This window comes from Heterodontus francisci, chromosome 15 (genome assembly GCF_036365525.1).
Source record: "Heterodontus francisci isolate sHetFra1 chromosome 15, sHetFra1.hap1, whole genome shotgun sequence".
NCBI lineage: Eukaryota > Metazoa > Chordata > Chondrichthyes > Heterodontiformes > Heterodontidae > Heterodontus > Heterodontus francisci.
Window position 1 is genome coordinate 58,532,928 of NC_090385.1, and position 20,210 is coordinate 58,553,137.

The 20,210-nt window shown below is 41.4% G+C and overlaps 1 protein-coding gene and 1 long non-coding RNA gene across 8 annotated transcripts in view; one reads left to right on the forward strand and one right to left on the reverse strand.

The window, feature by feature from the left end:
• The window catches only part of LOC137377676 (Krueppel-like factor 12), a 206,511-nt gene that overhangs the window by 31,412 nt on the left and 154,889 nt on the right, over nucleotides 1-20,210 (reverse strand). For all 7 annotated transcript variants that reach the window (XR_010976459.1, XM_068047590.1, XM_068047589.1 and 4 more), the window contains 3 exons: nucleotides 18,705-19,272; nucleotides 5,264-5,402; nucleotides 4,519-4,572 (listed from right to left, as the gene is read on the reverse strand). Coding sequence is in view for 6 of the 7 variants with exons in the window: in XM_068047590.1 (XP_067903691.1) it covers nucleotides 4,519-4,572; nucleotides 5,264-5,402; nucleotides 18,705-19,272 (761 nt within the window). In the remaining variant the exon portion in view is untranslated. The remainder of the gene's footprint in view (nucleotides 1-4,518; nucleotides 4,573-5,263; nucleotides 5,403-18,704; nucleotides 19,273-20,210) is intronic.
• Nucleotides 401-20,210, forward strand: part of LOC137377677 (uncharacterized) — a 51,872-nt gene continuing 32,062 nt past the window's right edge. The window contains exons 1-2 of the long non-coding RNA XR_010976460.1: nucleotides 401-547; nucleotides 751-787. This is a non-coding gene — a long non-coding RNA (uncharacterized lncRNA). The remainder of the gene's footprint in view (nucleotides 548-750; nucleotides 788-20,210) is intronic.

The following is a 20,210-nucleotide window of genomic DNA, read 5'->3' on the forward strand; positions in this document are numbered from 1 at the left end:
GCTGTGGAGGTTAGTTCATTTGTTTGAATGTGGAAATTAAGTGACTAAATATCATGCTTAAAAAAAAAATCATCCTGGAGACAACTGTCAAAGGATATTCTATTTATAAAATCATCATTCTTTGCTGAACAAAAACACAACCTATAGGGGGCAGTAAGGTGCTCTTCCACTGGCAACTTTATTTCCACTCAGTAAGACACGATTAAATCAACTCTAGTGCACAGTCAACAGACCAACCTTATGAAGTAACTTGGCCAGCAGCCCGCTTCCTGCTGTTTCCCTACATATAGCTTAAGCTGCATACAGACGCTTGCACAACAGGTTTACCCAGGAGGCCTTTTCAATTGGGAGGGGTTAGCCAACATCAGCCCTTCCCCTTCCCTACTGGGTGTGGGCACTCTGAAAACCCCAGAACTTGTTTCAGTTTTGAACTCGAACCTCTTTTACTTTAACTTTTCCAGTGTTACAAGGAAAAAGAAAACTGCAAAAGTGCCACATTTACCCACAGACACAGTCGAAAGCATAAGATTCCACCTGGATTCTGCAGGTGATGCAGTTAATAAAATAGGAGATGGTTTACTAAAGTTGAGCTAAAGAGTTGTTGACTAATGCTAAAAATAGAAATGGAGGAATGTAAACTTGGGTGTCTATAGTTTGGGACATGGACCAAAAGGTTGCCATGAATTATTTGAGAGTTTTCAAATGTACCCTTTCAATAGTGCTTTCAAAAGATATATTCTTTTTTTTAAGAAACTACAGAACCCAGTTTTCACGGCCTTTGGCACACGTGAGTATATTATTCTCAGGCATATCAGGAGTGTGTGTGTGTGTGATATGTGGTGCACTGCAACGTGGCTTGCTGAACAAGTATGGTACTGAAAGACCTGGTGCAACAACTGGGTGTGGTGCACTGTGACATGGTAATTAGGGCCTGCTGCACAATGACAAGGCGAGGCAAGCAAGCACTGTGCATTGGGACATGACAAGCATCACCGAGTGTAGACTCACTATAAAAGCTAAACAACAGATTCTCAGGAGTAAACACCAGATGCTAATTACACCAGTGGGCTGGTGATGTCACTGGAACGCTGAGATGTCTAATTCAATTCTCTGCTGTGTTATTTGCACCATAAGTAACGCACGAGTAAATTTATTTTAACATCACCGTTTTAAGTCTTCAGCAGCGAAGCGTTGAGATGGTATGTATCATTGCCTTGTCTATTGCCACCTTTAGTACAGCTCTGGGACTAGTGGGTGGGAAATTCAACTCTACTGTAGCGTGGGATGAAGAGGGGTGATGTCAGGAAGCACTTCACAGATTAGTGGAAATTTGAAACTTCCATTCCCGAAAAGCTGTTGAGACTAGGTTACTCGAAAATTTCAAAACAGAGATGGATAGAATTTTGAGAGGTAAGGGTTTTAAGGAATATAGAACCGAGGCTGGCAAATGGAGTTGAAGTACAGATCTGCCATGGTCTAACTGAATGGCAGAACAGGCCTGAGGGACTAAATGGCCTTCTCCTGTTCCTATGTTCCTAACGGAGTACTGCCCATCTTCCCATACCTTCTTGCATCAATTCTTTTAATTTGCCCTCTCTACCCCATTTATTTGCGTGATTAGTTTAACTTTGCTCAGTTTCACAAGTTTTCTGAACCATTTTCTGTACATTTTGTTGCATGTATTTTCTCCTTTCATCTCAGGTTAGTTCTGGGTAAGTGCAGCATCCTGTTTAGTTCGAAGAGCACAGACATCTGCAACGGCTATTTATTAATAGACATTCCTAGGTGTCTTTCCACAGTATACCAACTTTGCCTAAAAACACCCAATCACAAAATGTCAATTAAGGTTACTTGGTAATCAATGTTACAACTGTGGCTGTCTGTCTGTCAGCAGGGTGAGAACATAATGCATGGCAGTGTTAGACTAGTCCTGCCTAAACTGCCTCCACTATACAATTCCTAATTTTTAGTCTCTAATTGGTCAGGAGTCTTTATACTGCTGTCTTGTGATACTCTCCCACTGAAAAGTGCATATGGATGTCAAGTTCATCTCTGATGCCCCACATTTCAATAGCCTCCGAGTACTGGCCATCCTATCTCATAAATGAAGAATGGCTATTTGATCGCATTATTAGAAGACTGCAGGCATTCATTGAACCATACCCCAGCGTGAATCAGCACCTTCAAGGAAGGTGCAGACAGGAAGAAATTGGGGGTGGTAGGGCATGAGAAAAAAATAGAAATACATTTTCTTTTTAAAAAAGGGAAACTTGGGAAACCAAGCTGACAAACTGCAATTATTTGAAGGCAAATGATTTTGTTTGAAAAGACCTTACTAGACTAGGTTTCATCCCATTTCATTAGTAAAATGGATATTGTTTAAAGAGAGGCTTAATAATCACTGTGTAGTAATGCTACCTTCATGCGTTGCCATGACGACTGTGATTTGCAATGCAGCATTCTATATTTAGTATTTTTTAAATAATGCACTCACATTCACATGTTGGCCTTGGATTGACAGAATCACAGGGTTTACAGCACAGAAGCAGGATATTCGAGCCAGTACTAGCACTTCAACTGGAACTTTCTAATCTTTTTTATTCGTTCATGGGTTGTGGGCGTCACTGACAAGGCCAGCATTTATTGCCCATTGTGAATTGCCCTCGAGAAGGTGGTGGTGAGTCACCTTCTCAAACTGCTAGGTCCGTATGACGTAGGAACGGACTTCCAGGATTTTAACCCAGCAACGATTAAGGTGCGACTATATTTCCAAGTCAAGATGGTGTGAGACTTGGACAGGAACTTACAAGTGGTGGTAGCCCATGTGCCTGTAACCCTTATTCTTCTAGACGACAGAGGTCATGTGTTTGGAAGGAACTTGATCCCACTTCTCCACATATGTCCCTTTATATTACTCCTCAAATATTTCTCCAATATCCTTTGGATATTCTCAGCTTGCATTATTGGCAGTAGCCTCACCCACAAGGAACTTGCAGGCACGCTGCCTATAACTTTCATGATCAAGATGTTGATGGTAGGATTGCAACTTCCATTTCCCAGCAGAGAACCTCTGCTAAGGTAGAGCAAATTATGTCAAACAAATCCTACAGTGTCTGTCTCAATAGTCACTTCAGTGCCAGGATGGCATGCAGCAGAGATCAGCTTAACGCACACATTTAGAAAACCTCTACTCCAATACAGTTATTCTCCCAGAAACTGGCAAATTGATTTTACCAGGAATCCATGTGATTGTAGTCTTCTGCACACTAATAGATTAACTAGTCAAGGGAAGAACCTGAAGGAAAACAGAATGGCTCTCTGGATGCCTCTGTGGGTAAAGGCACTGCCTGGTGTGGCACTAGCTCATATGGTTCCAAATTTGATCCCTGTTGTGTGCAGATGATTGATCTCAGCATTGGGAACACAACAGCTGGCTCAATGTTCCTGGGATAGGAAGACAAGAGAGGGATACTATATCATGCTAACCCCATAATGTCAGTACTATATCAGTGAAGCTGCACTGATGATCTCAATACAATGAAACTGCTATCACCACCAAAGTACAATGTCACTCACAGACCAGTTCAACTTCTGAGCATCACCTCAAGAGTTATATTTTAACTGTATAAGGGGTAAAAAAAGTAAACTACTCTGTAGAGGGAGGCTAATTTATAAAAAAGTCTGTTAAATCATATGCCTATATGCTTCACGCCTTTAAAATAGAGAGAGTACTATGCTGAGAGCAGTGTATTATCCCATGAATCCTCGTTATTTTAGTTTTTTGCTCCAATTTTCTTCCCTCCTCTCCCAGAGGTACTGACTCTTTGCTCAGGTATGGGTAGCAGTTTCTCTCTAGGCCCTCTCAAATCATCTGTTATTTATGTGAGCCTCAACAGCGAATGTCAGCAGTTTATCTATCCGACGGCAGAGTTAGCTCAGACCAGTCCATTCTGCCCGACATCTGTACACAGGGATTTCCAATAGGAGCAAATCAGAAGCAAGATACATGGTGGCTTTTTCCTTCCCTAATCAAGGGATCCTGCAGCCAGCAATAGTGTCCCTACCAACTGCCCTGCTTGAGATCAAACAACTCAGTGCAGATTGAGGATTGAATTTTCAACCTTTCTGGTCTCCATCATTTCTGTTTGTTCTTCTCTTCCCACATCCACAATTTCTCAGTTATTACCTCCTCATGGTCTATACCCCATGGATTACTTCATTGCTGAGACAAGAAGTGATGAGTGGTGCACTTTAACCTGTTTTTCAACAGTCCTCCCTAACTTTTACAATGAGAAAGTTCCTGGTCTCTACTTTGTACATGAAACCAGCTGTGAACAAAGATCCCACCATGTGGGAAGTTACAGGGGCAGACCCAAATTCTTATCCTTCACTGGAACATGGTCTACTGTCAACACGTAGGTTATCTTTATTGTTACAAATATATTACAAACAAAGAACTACAACAAAACAGCCATTACCCCTGGTTGTTTCCTTCACAGCCTGCCTTAAAACACTCACCCATATGGATCATCCAGCAGCCGGGTCGGATCAATAGGCCACACTGAATCCTCCCTAGGGGAATAGAAGCAAGTAACGCTGTTCAGTCACTTCTATTATGCTTTTCAACTCAATACACACACAATACACTATAGACAACCTGCAACCAAGGAATTCAGAAAATAAATATGCCTCCACGATCTCTGTGGTTCCCAAGATGTTGTGATGTTGGTAGGTAAATTGGCCATTATAAATTACCCCTAGTATAGGTAGGTGGTAGGGAAATATAGGAACAGGTGGGGATGTGGTAGGAATATGGGATTCGTGTAGGATTAGTATAAATGGGTGGTTGATGGTCGGCACAGACTCGATGGGCCAAAGGGCCTGTTTCAGTGCTGTATCTCTAAACTAAACTGGAAGCCAATTATATTCACAAGGTTTGTTGCTCCTGTGGTCTCAGAATGAGATGGGCCACTGGGCTTGCTCTGGTTAGAGAACCCTACAAATAGATTCGCCCAGGAATTTCAGGTACAAACACAATGTAGTGCCCAACTGACGAAAAAGTACAAATTCATGGCAGAGGCTAGATTATGTGGCAATGCACACTGATTAATTTGCACAGCATCAGATAACATGAGGAGAGCCACTACCACTGTTAACCACTAAAGCAGAAGGCACTGGTCTGGTATGCAATCCTGGCAGTTGGGATTTTGTAATAGTTACAACAGCAAAGCAGAAGGCAGCAGCAGGCAGTGTGAATACTTACTCTCGCATAGCCCCCGATAGGTTGAGAATGGCAGAGCTGCTCTCATGAACACCGTCAAAGGATATATTAGGGGAGTCATCATCTTCCTCGCTGTCAGTTTTAGTCTCCATAGGGGACATGGGACTCTGATCAATTCTCACTGCAAAAACAAAAAGCAATTGCACAATGAAACAGAGTGTAACAGACACAAAGCCCAATTGCCTTATATTTTATTGATAACCAATATTTTATGATCCAATGGACAACCACACTAACCAGGAACCCAAACTTATGGACCTTCCTATTTCCTTCAGCCTTCCTTTCCTTCTAAAATCTCGAAAATAAAGCTGTCACTTAAACCCTACTTCCTGATTGAGCTCATCTTCTCTCGTATAGTTTCCAAGCTTGGTTTACTGAACACTAAGGATGCCCCTGTACTTGCCAAGTTTCCTCGGTATGCTGTTTTGCAAGGATAGGAGAGTTAGAACACGCATTATTCTGCTGCAAAGGTGACGAGGCGTCTAAACTTGCCTGGTCCTTCAAGGCCACGGGATCTCATTGTTGTAGCAAGTCACAGGGAGAGGTCGATTGTTTCTCTGTAGATTGACAGCTCCCCAAGGGCAGAAAACACATCAGGGAATGGCTGACTTTCATAACCTGTTCCTTATGTGACACTTTGAGGTGTGATATCTGAAGTGCAGCATTTGGCAGGTGATGGGCACACAATAGGCAGAAAACTTTTACATATAAGTGGATATAATTTAAAGCAGCAACAGGAATATAATGGTCTTGGATCAAAGGTGGAGTGGTCCTCTGAGGAGCTGTTTTCCTTTTAAACTGAAAGATTCTTCGGAATTTTACCTTCTGCTTTTGGTACTCATTTTTAATGGTGAAAGGAAGAGCCAATATCAGGCTTGATTCACAACAGAAATGCTCATTCCCCTCAGTACCACTATTATATTTATTTTTATCTATATTGTATATATATTGTAAAAGAATCATATTCAGCTTTGAAATCCTTTCATTTGTCTCTGCTGCTTTTTACAACATTTTGCTCAGATAGTAACTATTCATAACATGGAAGCTATTGCCTGGGAGGAGACACCGAGCACAGTGTAAAGAAATCAATAATGTACAGCTGGTCTCTAAATCAGGATGCTGAGCAGGTATTCTCAACTCTGTAGGTTAATTCAGCACTCTCACTTAGTATTTCCAAATCTTCAACCTCCAAGCGAGTGAATGAACCATGTGATGTGGCACAAAGCCATACAGACCAAAGTCCTAGGTTTCATCCCTTATCTTCTACTGAGTTAGTTCCTTGATCTTCATCTGCGAAGAACTAGCCATCAGTAAAGAGGCAGTAGAGACACCATAATTGACCTTCATGGTTCCTGCTGGAGGACTATCCAGTGATCTCCAGTGCCTTCAAAGCCACCATTAAGATCCAAGAGGAGAGGAGACAATATATTTACCCAGTAAATGTACCAGAATGGTCAGCCATAAGACTAAGATTCAAGGTGTATCCCTGCATGTTGCTGAGTTAGTGGAGTGCAGCCAGTAACACTGTTAGAAGACAGATGCGACAACTGATTTAACTCTGCCCGATCAGAAGGCAAAAGAAGTTGCTGAAGTTCCCACCTCTCCAATGGCACAACTGTCACATGAATTGTGGGTACTTTCCGATCATCATGGAATCATGTAGCACAGAAAGAAACCATTCGGCCCACTATGCCTGTGTCGGCTCTTTGAAAGAGCTATCAAATTTAGTCCCACAACTCAGTTTTTTCCCTATAATCTGGCAAATTAGTCCTCACCAAGTACATGGCCAATTGCTTTATGAAATGTCCTATGGAATGTGACTCCTGTGTGTGAACAAGTGCTGAGGCATTGGGGGTGGATTTCCACAAGGGTTCTCCTGATTGTCCACTACAACTTTGGTGGAAGATCCACAGAGACTCCAGAGAAACAATGTAAACACAATAGCACTGTAATTGAAACAACTGAAATTGAAAAGAACAAGGGATTTAAAAATGCTTTCACTTGTCAATAGTGCAATGTATTTCAAACCTATACAGTTATTCTTTCTCAGGCATGTTTGCTAAAGAGCAGTCTGCAGCAGAATGATATTAATCAGATTACCAAATAATCGATATGATGCAGTACACTTCAACCCATCGCACTGTGCTGGCTCCAAGCATGAGCCGCATAGATTTGCCTGCACATTCAGCTTCTGGTTGCTGCAACGACGTGTGCTGCTTCTAAGTGCCCTTGCTTAGCTGGTACATTGTCAACGTAGCAGCTCGGGAGGATAAGAACTGCCCATTAAACATGATGAGGATTTACTCTCCATATGACAGAAAGTGCAGCTTGGTTTGATCCTCTCTCGCATATCTTTTTTGTTTTTGAATAGCATGCCAACACCCACTGCCCAAGCTCAGAATGCTACTTGAGCTATGGGGCAGCAGATGCTTATGTCCGAGCATATTGCAGTCAAGCAACAAAGATTAGAGAAGGAATACAGAAAAGAGAGGAAATGGTGTGTGTTAATTGTGAAATTGAATTCTTTTGACCAGAAGTTACCAAACATAAACCTGAGCGTGTTTAAAGTCTACCTAAACCTCCAGTACTTGATCAATACATGCACCAGACAGACTGCACATATGGGAGATAGTGGTTATAACTAATCACTGTCAAAACTAACCTCAATGTGCAATTTTAGACAAGCACCTTCTATGGAATTAGGATAAAATACCTTTATATAGTCCTCTGTTCCTCGAACAATCAGAGGAAATTGTGTTGAAAGGCAGTGACAGTGCTATATCTCAGCAATTTTATCAGACCGAGATTAAACACACTTTCAAATGGACTTGGCCATATCTATTTATCCCAAACATTTACCACAGCATTATCGCTGAAGCAATACATCATAATGCTCGAAATGTTGCAAGTAATCACACAATAACTTACATTTATATCGCACCTTTAATGTAGATGCTGCGCTGTTGGGTTTGTAATAGTAGCGTTGTAGGGTGTTCTAGACAAAGTCTTAATATTCCAATTACAACTCTATTACTTACAGTTACTATTATTACAACCAAGGTGGGAAGTGTATACTACCTTTTTTAGTCCCACTTCTCCACAGGTCACAATATATATTTAAATGTTTGCCAAGTTACCAGTACGATCAAACATAGACTCTATTCTTAATCCCAGAATAAAATACACCAAGCAGGTTTCTTTAATAAACAAAATTATCAGTTTATTATAAAACAAGACTTATCCAGTAACAAAGCAAAGCATTAACACAGATTGAAATATGAAAGTTCCCCTTTAACCTTAGCCACACACGTACACACCAGTTAACTGAAAAACAGAGATGTTCTCTTTTGAGTTCAGTTTCAAAAGAAAAAGACAAAAAATCTTTGGCCAAATACTTGCTAATTCTTAAAGAAAAAAAGATATGGAAAGATGTCACTTGTCCCTTTTTGGTTTGGTGTCTCAAATACACGTAGATGGCTGTCACTGCAATCTATTTAGAACAGTTCTTTTCAGGCAATGTTGAAGATAGTTCGGTAGGCTTTCCAGGAGAAATGCAGCAACAGGGGTTTCTGGCGGGCCTTTCAGGAGGAACGCAATATCAATTTCTCTATTTCTTACACTCGCTTCTCAAAGAGATGGAAAAACTGGTAGGCTTTTCAAAGAGATGGAAAAAGCTGAGCTGGGGTTTTGACCGTGGCAGGCTGATTCTTTCAAAACATAGTCCATACCCCAACTGACTGTCCGAGGTAAAATCAAAACAATATCTCAAGAGTCAAGCCTCATGACCCCTATAAATCTTGACCTGACACTTCTCTGTAAACATCTTCCCCAGGTCAAAAAACCCCTGCTGGGTACTTATCTGAAGACAAGTGACTTCCAGTAAGGGTTGTGATAAAACAGAGTTCAAAAGCTCTTCCAATGACCCCAGTGAAAAAAAAATCCCTGGAATCCTTTTCAGTTTTCCCAAATAAATCAATGTCCATAATTCAAAAATACATGAGTCCTCAAAAAAATACTTAACAAAAATTATAGAAGCACTGTATACACTCTCCACAAGCCACCTCAGCTAGCACCTTCTGTGTTGCGATATTTTCTTCTTCTCAAGCCGATCTCATGTGACTTATATCATCACTCGCACAGTGAGAGGGGCCTCTCTCACTGTCTTTGGTATTAACCCTTTACATCCTTATACATCCCCACCACACCACCACCACCCACCCCCACCCCTCCCCCCCCAAGTCCTTACCCAGCATTTTTCCAAAGACATATACATTTGACTTTTCTACTATTCTCACTCCCTTGCCCCACCCCACACCCCCAAGTTTCTGACTTAGCAGCTTCAGACAACTCTCGCCGATTTGGTTACAATCTGTCTGGGACGATCAGCAGTCTTCATAGGAAGTCTGGGTTGCTGACTTGGTTTTCATTTTACAGGTTGCAGTATTCTTTTCGGTTTGGATTTGTCCCTCTCCATCTGGATCTTGCAGGCGGATTACTGGCTGTTGCTTTTGCGGAATAGGAATGATATTCCTCTGATTCCTTCGTATGTTCCTTCATTCATTCGTATAACATAAAATCGCTGATAGTCCTCATGTTTATTGATTACTGTACCTTCTCATTCCAGGTCACGTATCCAAACTTTTTGACCACTGTTTAATTTGGGCAAGCTACTCACTCGAAATCGCCTATTGTACTTCCGGGTTTTCTCTTTCTAGAACTTTCTCCTAGTCTTGAGTCTTCAATCCAAGCATTAATTGTTGAGACAATACAGGAAGCTGTGTTCTTAACTTCCTTCCCGTTAGTAATTTGGCTGGTGATAATCTGCACAACAGTGGCGTTGAACGATAAACTAGGAGTGAGATAGGAAGACCTTCATTTTTCTTGAGTGAAGATTTTATGGTTCTCACACTTTGTTCTGCTTCGCCATTGGACTGTGGATACCTCGGCGTGCTCATAAAATGCTGAAAGCCCATCTTCACAGCAAATTGGGTAGATCAATCAATCATTCATTCGCCAACTGTGGTCCGTTGTTGGATAATATTTCATCCGGAATCCCAACTGTCGCACAGATATCTGTAAGGATTTGATAACTACCTCGGTGGTTGTAGAATGTAATTGTCTGACTTCTATCCACCTGGAAAAGTGGTCGATAATGATGATATATGACTTCCCACCAAACATGAATAAATCCATGCCTAGCCTTCCAAGTTGGAAATTGGGTAGTCAACAGCGGTTTGCGCTGTTCTGGTGATGGATGATCTACTGTTGCCCTTAATAACACATCGGCTGACTGGAAGGAATTTTTTTACCTTTGTTTGCTTGACCTCGGCTACCTTTTCAATCAATTGCAGTTCCAAGCCTGCATTCCTGTTCAGTAAAGAAAACTTTTAACGTGTAAGATGTACAAGATCTTCACCAGTTGTCTTTCTTTATGCTGAAAAGTTGCTTGGAGTTTGCCTATCACTCACAGTTGTGTCCCGTTTGGACCATGCAACTGTATATCTGTCGGTTACAGGTAATATCTCTTCACCCAAGGCTCATGGTCAGACAGCACCATGACGCTAGCCCCTGTGTCAAGCTTAAAAGGGGCGAGGCCACAAAGGGATCTGAAAACAAATATGAAGATTTTTAAAATCCAGGTGTTGTCAGACTGGGAGTCAGTGTAGGTTAGCAAGCAGAGGGATGAATAGTGATCGGGACTTGGTGCGAGTTAGGCTACAAGTAGCAGAGTTTTGGATGAGCTTGTTGAGGGGGTGGAAAACGGGAGGCTGTCCAGGGGAATACTGGAGTAGCTGAGTCTGGAGGTAACAAAGGCATGGATGAGGGTTTCAACAGCAGATGAGCTGAGGCAAGGGCAGAGATGGGCAATGTTATGGGAGTGGAATTTGGTCAGTGATACCAGATATTTTTAGTTTAAAAGTTGTCCTTTAGGCTAAAAGTTAAAGCACATTCAGTTCTTCAAAACAGAGATCTGCGTTTCCTACTCTTCCTTCCTGCACCTCCAAAAATTTTCACTTCCCTTCAACCTTTTACCGTCCTCTCCTAAAAGTACAGACTGATTCTGGTGTAAGATTACAGTTATAATGCGAACTGTGCATCAGTGCAACGTGGTTTAGGATGCACATCAACATGGAAATAGCAGTACAACAGAAGATTATTTCACTCTTCCATAACTATGCACTGGGTGAAATACAACTCCAATCCATTGTAAAATCAGGTTTAATAAGTGATGAGGTGGCCTGTTGCATCTCATGGGTACTTTATTAAAGTGCAATCATAGCTATACAGTGTAGCTCTGGTTTTGCCAGCTGCATCACCCTATAGCTACTCATTTTAAACAGGTATCAGCATTACGAGCCTAACGTCCATATTTACTCGTTAACCTCAGTATCTTAGGTGATTATTCTTCTTGTGAGACTAGACACCAAGGGCTGGAATTTCCACTTGTTTTTCAGTGCAATTCACCCAAAATCCACTAAACCAGCACAAAACAAAGATCAAGGATTTTCAAGTGTAAATTACATGAAGGCAAATCAAATTTCCACAATCCTTTGCATGTGTTTCAAAAATATCATGCTAGAAGCCAGTCTCACCCACAACAGTGGCGACATCCCAGATCAAATTCATCACAATTGGGCGTTTCCACTAACTGCACCCTTTTGCAGGCCTTCAAGCAGGCTCTTAAAATTAAGCTTTTTTCGGAGCAAAGAGGTTAATAGGTACCTTTTAAAAGCTTTTATATATGATAAAATTTTTAATTTAAGAAACTGACTACTGTACACTAATGTGAATGGTTCACATTTTTTTTTAAGTTGTTTTCAGTTACTTAAAATCCAGTTACTCTCAGATGGCAGACTCTGAATAAAAATGCTTACTTTTTTGTGGAAAACCCATTTTCTGTGGTATTAATAACCACACTTAAATATATCAAGGAACATTCTTTAAACAAATTTTTAAAAATTGTAAATTGTACATAACTGCCTGCGTCATGGAAGTTTTTACGTTCCGCGATATGCAAGTGAGCGTGAGCCAAAGCTTCAACCAAAAAAGAAATTGCTTAAAACTAGTGCAATTTGTGTCCAGGTCACCAATTGCACCCAAAGTGGAAACTCTTGACCCAAGTGTGAGCAGCCTCAACACTAAGAGGGCCTCAGGACATCCCAAGCACCACAGCCAATGAAGAATTTTTGAACAGTAGTCAGTTTTGTAACGTCAACAAACATGGCAGCCAACTTGCACACAGCAAGTGCCCACAAAGACAGGGTTGAGGAAGAAACAGTGGCCAGGACATTAGGAGAACTGCTCTTCCTTGAACAGCACCATGTGTCTTTTACACCCACCTGAGCAGACAGATGGCGCCTTGGTTTAATGTCTTATCCAAAAGGCAGCACTGCCTGAGTATAGCACTAGAATATCAGCCTAGATTATGTGCTCATGTCTCATCTCAGAACTGGGATTTGAACCCATGACCTTCTGACTCGGAGGCAAGAATGCTGCCACTAAGCCAAAGCCGACACATCCCTAACTAGCAATTAGGAGCAGATACCCTTTTCTCTTTCCCCACTCTGATCCAGGGGTATTAAGACCAACTGTGTAATCAGTAAATAGACCTTCAACAACAACCTGTATTTATACATTTATGAATTTATATAGTCAAGCATTATAAAACAAAATTTGACAGACGCATAAAAAGATATTCTGGCAGATGACCAAAAGCTTGGTCAAAAAGGTAGGTTTTAAGGAGCATCTTAAAAGGAGGAAAGAGCAGTAGAGTGGAGGAGAGCTTTACAGAGGGAATTTCAGAGCTTAGAGCCTAGGCAGCTAAAGGCATAGCCACCAATAGTGGACCAATTAAAATTGGGGATGCTCATGGGCCACAATTAAAGGAATATAGATATCTTGGAGGGTTATGAGGCTGGAGGAGATGTGAAAACAAGAATGAGAATTTTAAAATGGAGGCATTGCTTAATTGACAGCCAATATAGATCAGTGAGTACAGAGGTGCTGGGTGAATGGGACTGGAGGCAAATTAGGATACAAATTGGGTGCAAGTCAGGACACGGGCAGCAGAGTTTGGGTCAAACATGGGAGGCCAGCCAGGAATAATCAAGTCTAGGGATAATAAAAGCACAGATAAGGGCTTCAGCAGCAGGTGAACTAAGACACGGGTGCAGTCAGATATAATGGAGCTGGAAATATGTGGTCTTAGTGATGGAGCGGCTATGCAGCTGGAAGCTCATCTCTGTGTCAAACAAGATACCAAGGTTGTGAAAAGTCTTGTTTAGTCTCAGACAGTTGCCAGGGAGAGGAACGGAGTTGGGAGCTAGGGAACAGAGTTTGTGGAGGGGAGCAAAGGCAATGGCTTCAATGTTCCCAATACTCAGTTGGAGGAAATTTCAGTATGGATGTCGGATAAGCAGCTTGACAATTTAAAGACAGTGGAGGAGTTGAGAGAGGTAAATGATGAGGTAGCACTGGGTGTTGTCAGTGTACATGTGGAAACTGACTTTTTTCGGATGATGTAGCCGAGCGGCAGCATATAGATGAGAAATGAGGAGGCCAAGGATAGATCCTTGGAGGACACTAGAGATAATGGTGTGGGAGTGGCAAGAGAAGCCATTGCAAGTGATTCTCTGGCTATGATTAGAGGAATAAGAATGGAAACAGGCAAATGCAGTAGCACACAGCTGGACAACAGTGGAGAGGCACTGGAGGAGGATGGTGTGGTTAACCATATCAAAGGTTGCAGACCGGAGGGATAGTTTGCCTTTGTCACAGTCACATAGGATGTCATTTTTGACTTTGCAAAGAGCCATTTCGGTAGTGTGGCAGGGGTGGAAACCGAGTTGAAGGGTTTCAAACATGGAGTTCTGGGAAAGATGAGCATGGATTTGGGAGGCGACAACATGTTCAAGGACTTGAGAGGAAAGGGAGATTGGAGATGGGATGCTAGTTTCTAAGAATGGTTGGGGGGGGTGGGGGGGGGGGGCAAGGGTTTTTTTTTGAAGGATGAAGACCACAGATTTGCAGGAGAGGGGGACTGTACCCAAGGAGAGAGAACCATAAACAATATCAGCTAACATGGGGACCAGGAGGGGGAAGTTGGGTGGTCAGCAATTTAGTGTGAATAGGGTCAAGGGAGCAGGAGGTGGGTCTCGTAGACAAGATGAGCTTGGAGAGGGCATGAGGGGAGATAGGCGAGAAACTAGAGAAAGATGGGAGTTCAAGGCTAGGGTGGGGGCTAAGCATTAGAGGACATTTGGCCCATTGGGATAGGGGAAACGAGTATGGGAAATCAATGGTGTGTATCAGTACGGTGTAGTGCATAGTTGTTTCAGCCCAAAATATAAAGTTGAATTTTTTTTTTAAATGAACTAAAGTTTTATAGTAACTGACTAAACTATAATTATAACACATTCCCTCGCACACTGCAGCTGTACCTACCACCACCATAAGGCACACACCCACCCATATTTAAGTACATTGTAGTTTGAAAGTAGGAATAACTCCCAACAATTACAACTCAAAAACATCTTGAAATAGAAATGAAGGTGCATTATTTTAAAAATGGCTACAAAGCTTTGTAAAATTACTACATTTACAATAATTACAATATGAATTTCTGAAAAAAGTAGTCTGTAAAAAGAAAGATATATTGACAAGCAAGCTGGACTCTCAAAAGGAGAATGAAATCTTGTATTTCAAACACAGGGCTTTGACAAAATTATTCCATCACACTCTGATCAGGTTTCTGCACTTCCTCCTGCTGCATGTGTTTAGATCATTCCATCTTATTCTCCAACAAGTGTCCATTAGCCTTACTCTTCTCCTGAAAACACTCTGGTTATGAAAAAGAAAATACTCTTACATCTGCAAATCTGCAGACAAAACTTAACAGAATTGCCATTTTGGTCTCCAATACAAGTAGAACCTTTGGCTCTGACACTTATAGGCCTATGATGCTCTGCATGGGACTCTCATGCTCTATACGTGACTCCATGCACAAATTAATCAGATACCGAATTTCACTGAGCTGCTCTACCTTCTAGTGGTCTAGGATCAAGCCATCTGCTCTTAGCTGATGTGTCAGAGAGCATCCAGCAAGAGGAAAAAACCAAATGAGGAAGGGAAAATATGAAGATCACAGCATGAAACACATGCAATTTTTGAATGAGCATTATAAAAATACTGTTCCCCAGTATCTTTTTGCTGTTCATAAAACAACTTACATTTACATACTGCCTTTAAAAAGAAAAACTTGCATTTATATAGAGCTTTTCATGACGACTGGACAACTCAAAGCGCTTTACAGCCAACGAAGTATACTTTGTTGAACTGTAGTCGCTGATGTAATGCAGGAAACGCAGCAGCCAAATTTGCGCAGAGCAGACTCCCACGAACAGCAATGTGATAATCACCTAATAATTTGTTTTTCTGATGTTGATTGAAGGAAAATATTGGCCAGGACACCGGGGATAACTCCCCTACTCTTCTTCAAAATAGTGCCATGGGATCTTTTACATCCATCAGAGCAGGTTTAACATCTCATCTGCATCTTCGACAGTGCAGCACTCTGTCAGTACTGCACTGGAGTGTAACAAAACATCCCAAAGCAATTTACAGGAGTATTATAACACAAAATATAACACCCTGCCACAGAAGGAGACATAAGGTCAGATGACTAAAAGCTTGGTCAATAGGTAGAATTTAAGGAGTGTCTTAAAGGAAGAAAGTGAGGTAGAGAGGTGGTGTAGGGAGGGAATTCCAGAGCTTAGGGCCTTGGCAATTGAAGACGTGGCCACCAATGGCAGAGCAATTAAAATCGAGGATGCTCAAGAAGCCAGAATTAGAGCAGCACAGATATATAAGGACTGTGGGGCTGGAGGAAATTACATAGAGGGGCGAGGCCACAGAGGGATTTCAAAACAAGGATGAGAATTTTGAAATAAAGATGTTGCTCAACAAGGAGCCAATATAGGTCAGCACGCATAGGGTTGACTGATGATGAACAGGGCATAGTGCAAGTTAAGACATGGGCAGCAGAGTTTTGGACGACCTCAAGTTTCCGGAGGGTAGAACGTGAGAGACCAGCCAGGAGTGCATTGGAATAGTCAAGTCTAGAAGTAACCAAGGCATGAATGAGGGATTCAGCAGCAGATGAACTTAGACTGGGGCAAAGTCGAAATCAAAACTATAATTTGGCTCCTGTGGCACCTAAAATTGGAATAACTATTAAACATTTGGCTTGGCAAGTTCACAATTTCAGGGAGCCAATGGTCACATCTTGAATAATTAGGCTGAAGATCGTAGAAAACAGAAACCCTAGGCCTCAGCAATTTGTTAATGATCACTATTAACAACCAGGTTATAAGTTATTGGGTGTAGTCAGCAGAATGTTACTAGAGGATGGCTTTCTAGACTTGGCACCGAGTAATGGCTAAAGCAAATTAGTTAGTTGAAACTGGTGCATATTACAGAAAATGATTGAGTTTTGCAAATTCATCAACTTTCTCCCCTCCCTCCTCGAATGCATCAACTCCTTACTGGGGTAAAGTTCCACAAGAGACAGATGACAACTGGCACCACGGCCAATTATTTTTATTATTCATTCTTCGGACGTCTGTATTTTTTAAACCCCAGCTGCACTGAAGATGGTGGTGGGCCTTTTTCTTGAACTACTTGTAGCTGGTTTTGATACAACTGAGTGGCTTGCTAGCTCACTTCAGAGTTAAACACATGGCATGGGACTGGAGTCATATACAAGACCAGACTGTGCAAGGATGACAGTTTTCCGAACTTAATTCCAGCCATGGCTCAAATGGTAACCCTCTTGCCAGAGTCAGAAGGTCATGGGTTCAAGTCCCATTCCCAGAAAATCGAGGCTGACACTCCAACATGGTGCTGCATTATCAGAGGTGCTGTCTTTCAGAAGACAAATTAAACCAAAGCCCCGTCAGCTCTCTCAGGTGGGGATAAATGATCCCATGGCACTATGTCGAAGAGGAGCTGGGGAATTATCTCCAGTGTCTTAGCCAATATTTATCCCTCAAATCAACATTGCAAAAAACAGATTAGCACACTGCTATCTGTGGGAACTTTCTGTGCGTAAATTGGCTGCCACATTTCCTTCATTACAACAATTGACTACACTTCAAAAGTACTTCATTGGCTGTAAAGCTCTTTCAGATGTCCTGAGGTTGTGAAAGGCGCTATATAAATGCAAGTCTTTCCTTAAATGCAGGTCTTTCTTAAAGGAAATTACTGAACTTGTGTTTTTTCCCCAACAATCCAATAGCTTCAAAGTCACTCTTAGTGATTCAGGCTTTATATTTCCAGATTTCTTAAAGGTGAGATTAAATTCTTCATGGGTACATCTTGACAAAGAGAATCAAGCAGGATATTCAACTATTGCCAAGACAGATCCTGTCTCACCAGACTGGAACGCTGACCAATTTTTCCTTTCTCTAACCCTAGACATGGAAACGAATCATACCAACTTACCAGCACAGCTGCTGAAATTTGCTTGGATTTGAATCTGGGACCTTCTCGGTCTATTTGGCTCCATTGTTCACTGAACAAATCTGCTGAGCCGTCAGGGATGCAATGCTAATTTGTTATTGACTGGTGATCAGAGGGAAACCATTTTCTTTCACAGCATTACACAAAAACTATCACAGTTTAAAGATCCATCTTAATATTTTGTAGAAATAAATTGCTTTCTCAAGCACACAACTGCACAGGCTGTATAATGGATACATCTACACCAATAACTAGTACAGGTCAGGCAACTACGGCAAAAATGGAGGATAAATATTTCTATACCGTTATTAAAAAATATACTGTAGGGCTAATATAATGCAATTTGTTTTGCTAAATGTCATTAGCTGTGAAGTTTAATGTAAAATATTGTAAAAAACTTTACACAATGAATTGAACATAAAGTGCAACGAAAGGCTTATATTGGATGTCAGGCTTAAAAGGGCACAATATACTTCACAGAATATTCAGCAAACAAAAGTGTCAATGCACCAACCTCTCTGCATTGTTTGACAGTCATGGTAACAAAAATGACGAATAACTGTTCTACCACTTTTCCCGAAGTGGGTGTTCTGCAGTAAAATACCACAAATACAGGCCAATAATTTCCACAAATGGAATGGTTTCCCATAGATTGAATGGATTAATTTCCAAAATGTCTTAAATGCACACAGCAACTTGAAGTTCCAGTTTTATCTAAAAAAAAACTATCATGTGTTGGTATTACCTAAATATCCAGCTGACTGGTAGCTAATCACAGCAGGGTCATATGGCTTGGCACATGGAAAAATAACTAATTGCTAAATCAATATAGTCACTCAGTGAAAAGATATAGAGAAAAACGTTGTTTCAGAAAAATCACACTATTTCTAATCATATTCCTCACCTGCGCCTTCACTTTTGCCATCGTCCCCTATAAGGGGGACAGTGATTGATGATGATACACCATCCGGTTGCACTCTTGTGTATACCACGGGCAATGACTGGACAACCACAGGTATGTGCTGGAGGTTTCCCATTTTGCTGGGTAAATTGATTGATGGCACAGTGTGTATAACGTGCAGGATCTGCTGTCCTCCAACCCCCTGAGACGAGGCCAAGATAGAGCCTGGTGATAATACTGCTGGGATGGCTGAAGTAACATTGACTGGTCCCCCAGATGTTAAGTCCGAAGAAGAGCATGAAGAGATTGCTGTTATAACTGGAAGCGAAGATGAAACCAATGGTGTTATGGGTGAGGTCCTAGATTTGTTTAAGGACAAATCAACAGGTTCTGTCTGTGGCTGGTTATCATCATTTGAAAGTAGCTCCTCTGGCGGTTCCATTTTAATGTTGCTTAGTAACACGGGTGCATCTGTTTTTAGATCACTAAGCAGCGGAGAAGGTTCCATTTTCACATTATTTATCAACATCGGGACTGCTTCCATTCGCACGTATTCAGAAGCTTGAACTGACTGTTAAAGAGAAGAAAATGTATTTTTAAAATGTACTCAAATGTGAAACTTTCCATTTATAATATAGTTCAGATACATTACAATGTGTAAATTACTGACTTGTACCATTCCCTTCAATCATACAAGAGACTCCAAAAATTGGACTGAAAGAAATGTTAACCTTTTGGCATCACTACTACTCTCAAGTAATGGAACAGAAAAGATTGAAATGTTAAGATTACTGCTGGGCAAATAGGGTTGAAAAAGGTACATTTTTGCCTTGAAGCAATGCATATTTATAGCCATTTGGTAGTACAGAACTTGAGTATTGCTGAAAAGAGAGAGACATGTTGTCGAAGCTTTTTGTCTTGTTCATCAGAACAATCCACAATACCACCAATGTAAGGGAAAACAATGGCCACTCTGATCAGATCATTTCTCGCTGTATATCGTGCAAACGTATGAATGGGCCTTAGACTGTCATTTTCGGCCCCGAAAAGTGCCCAGACAACCTCAAATTACCCTGGAAGGGTAATGTATCCCAAATATTTGAGCAACAGGTGAAGCTAGCTGTTTCACGCTGCTGCTATGCAGTAGCAACAAGTGCAGTGTTCGCCACTAACAGGATGCTGCCGTCAAGCTAAAAAGACGACCTGCCTATCACACAAATGAGTAACATGATATATGAATTTAAATGCCAGTGTGATGCTAGGTATATAGGCCGCAAGTCCCAAAGACTGGCGGATCTTTTCAAACAACATGTCCCTTACAATGTTTGCAATGGGCAAGGTACAGACCGTACCCAACCAGCCTGTGCTTGCAAAACTCAAAACAGTGTCCAACATTAGATGTGATTCCGTGATTGGACAACCTTTGCTAAATAATCCTCAGTGTGCCAAGAATTATGCTGAAAACCAATTTAAGATTGTCAGTAGGGCTCGCAGTGTGGTGCACTTGCG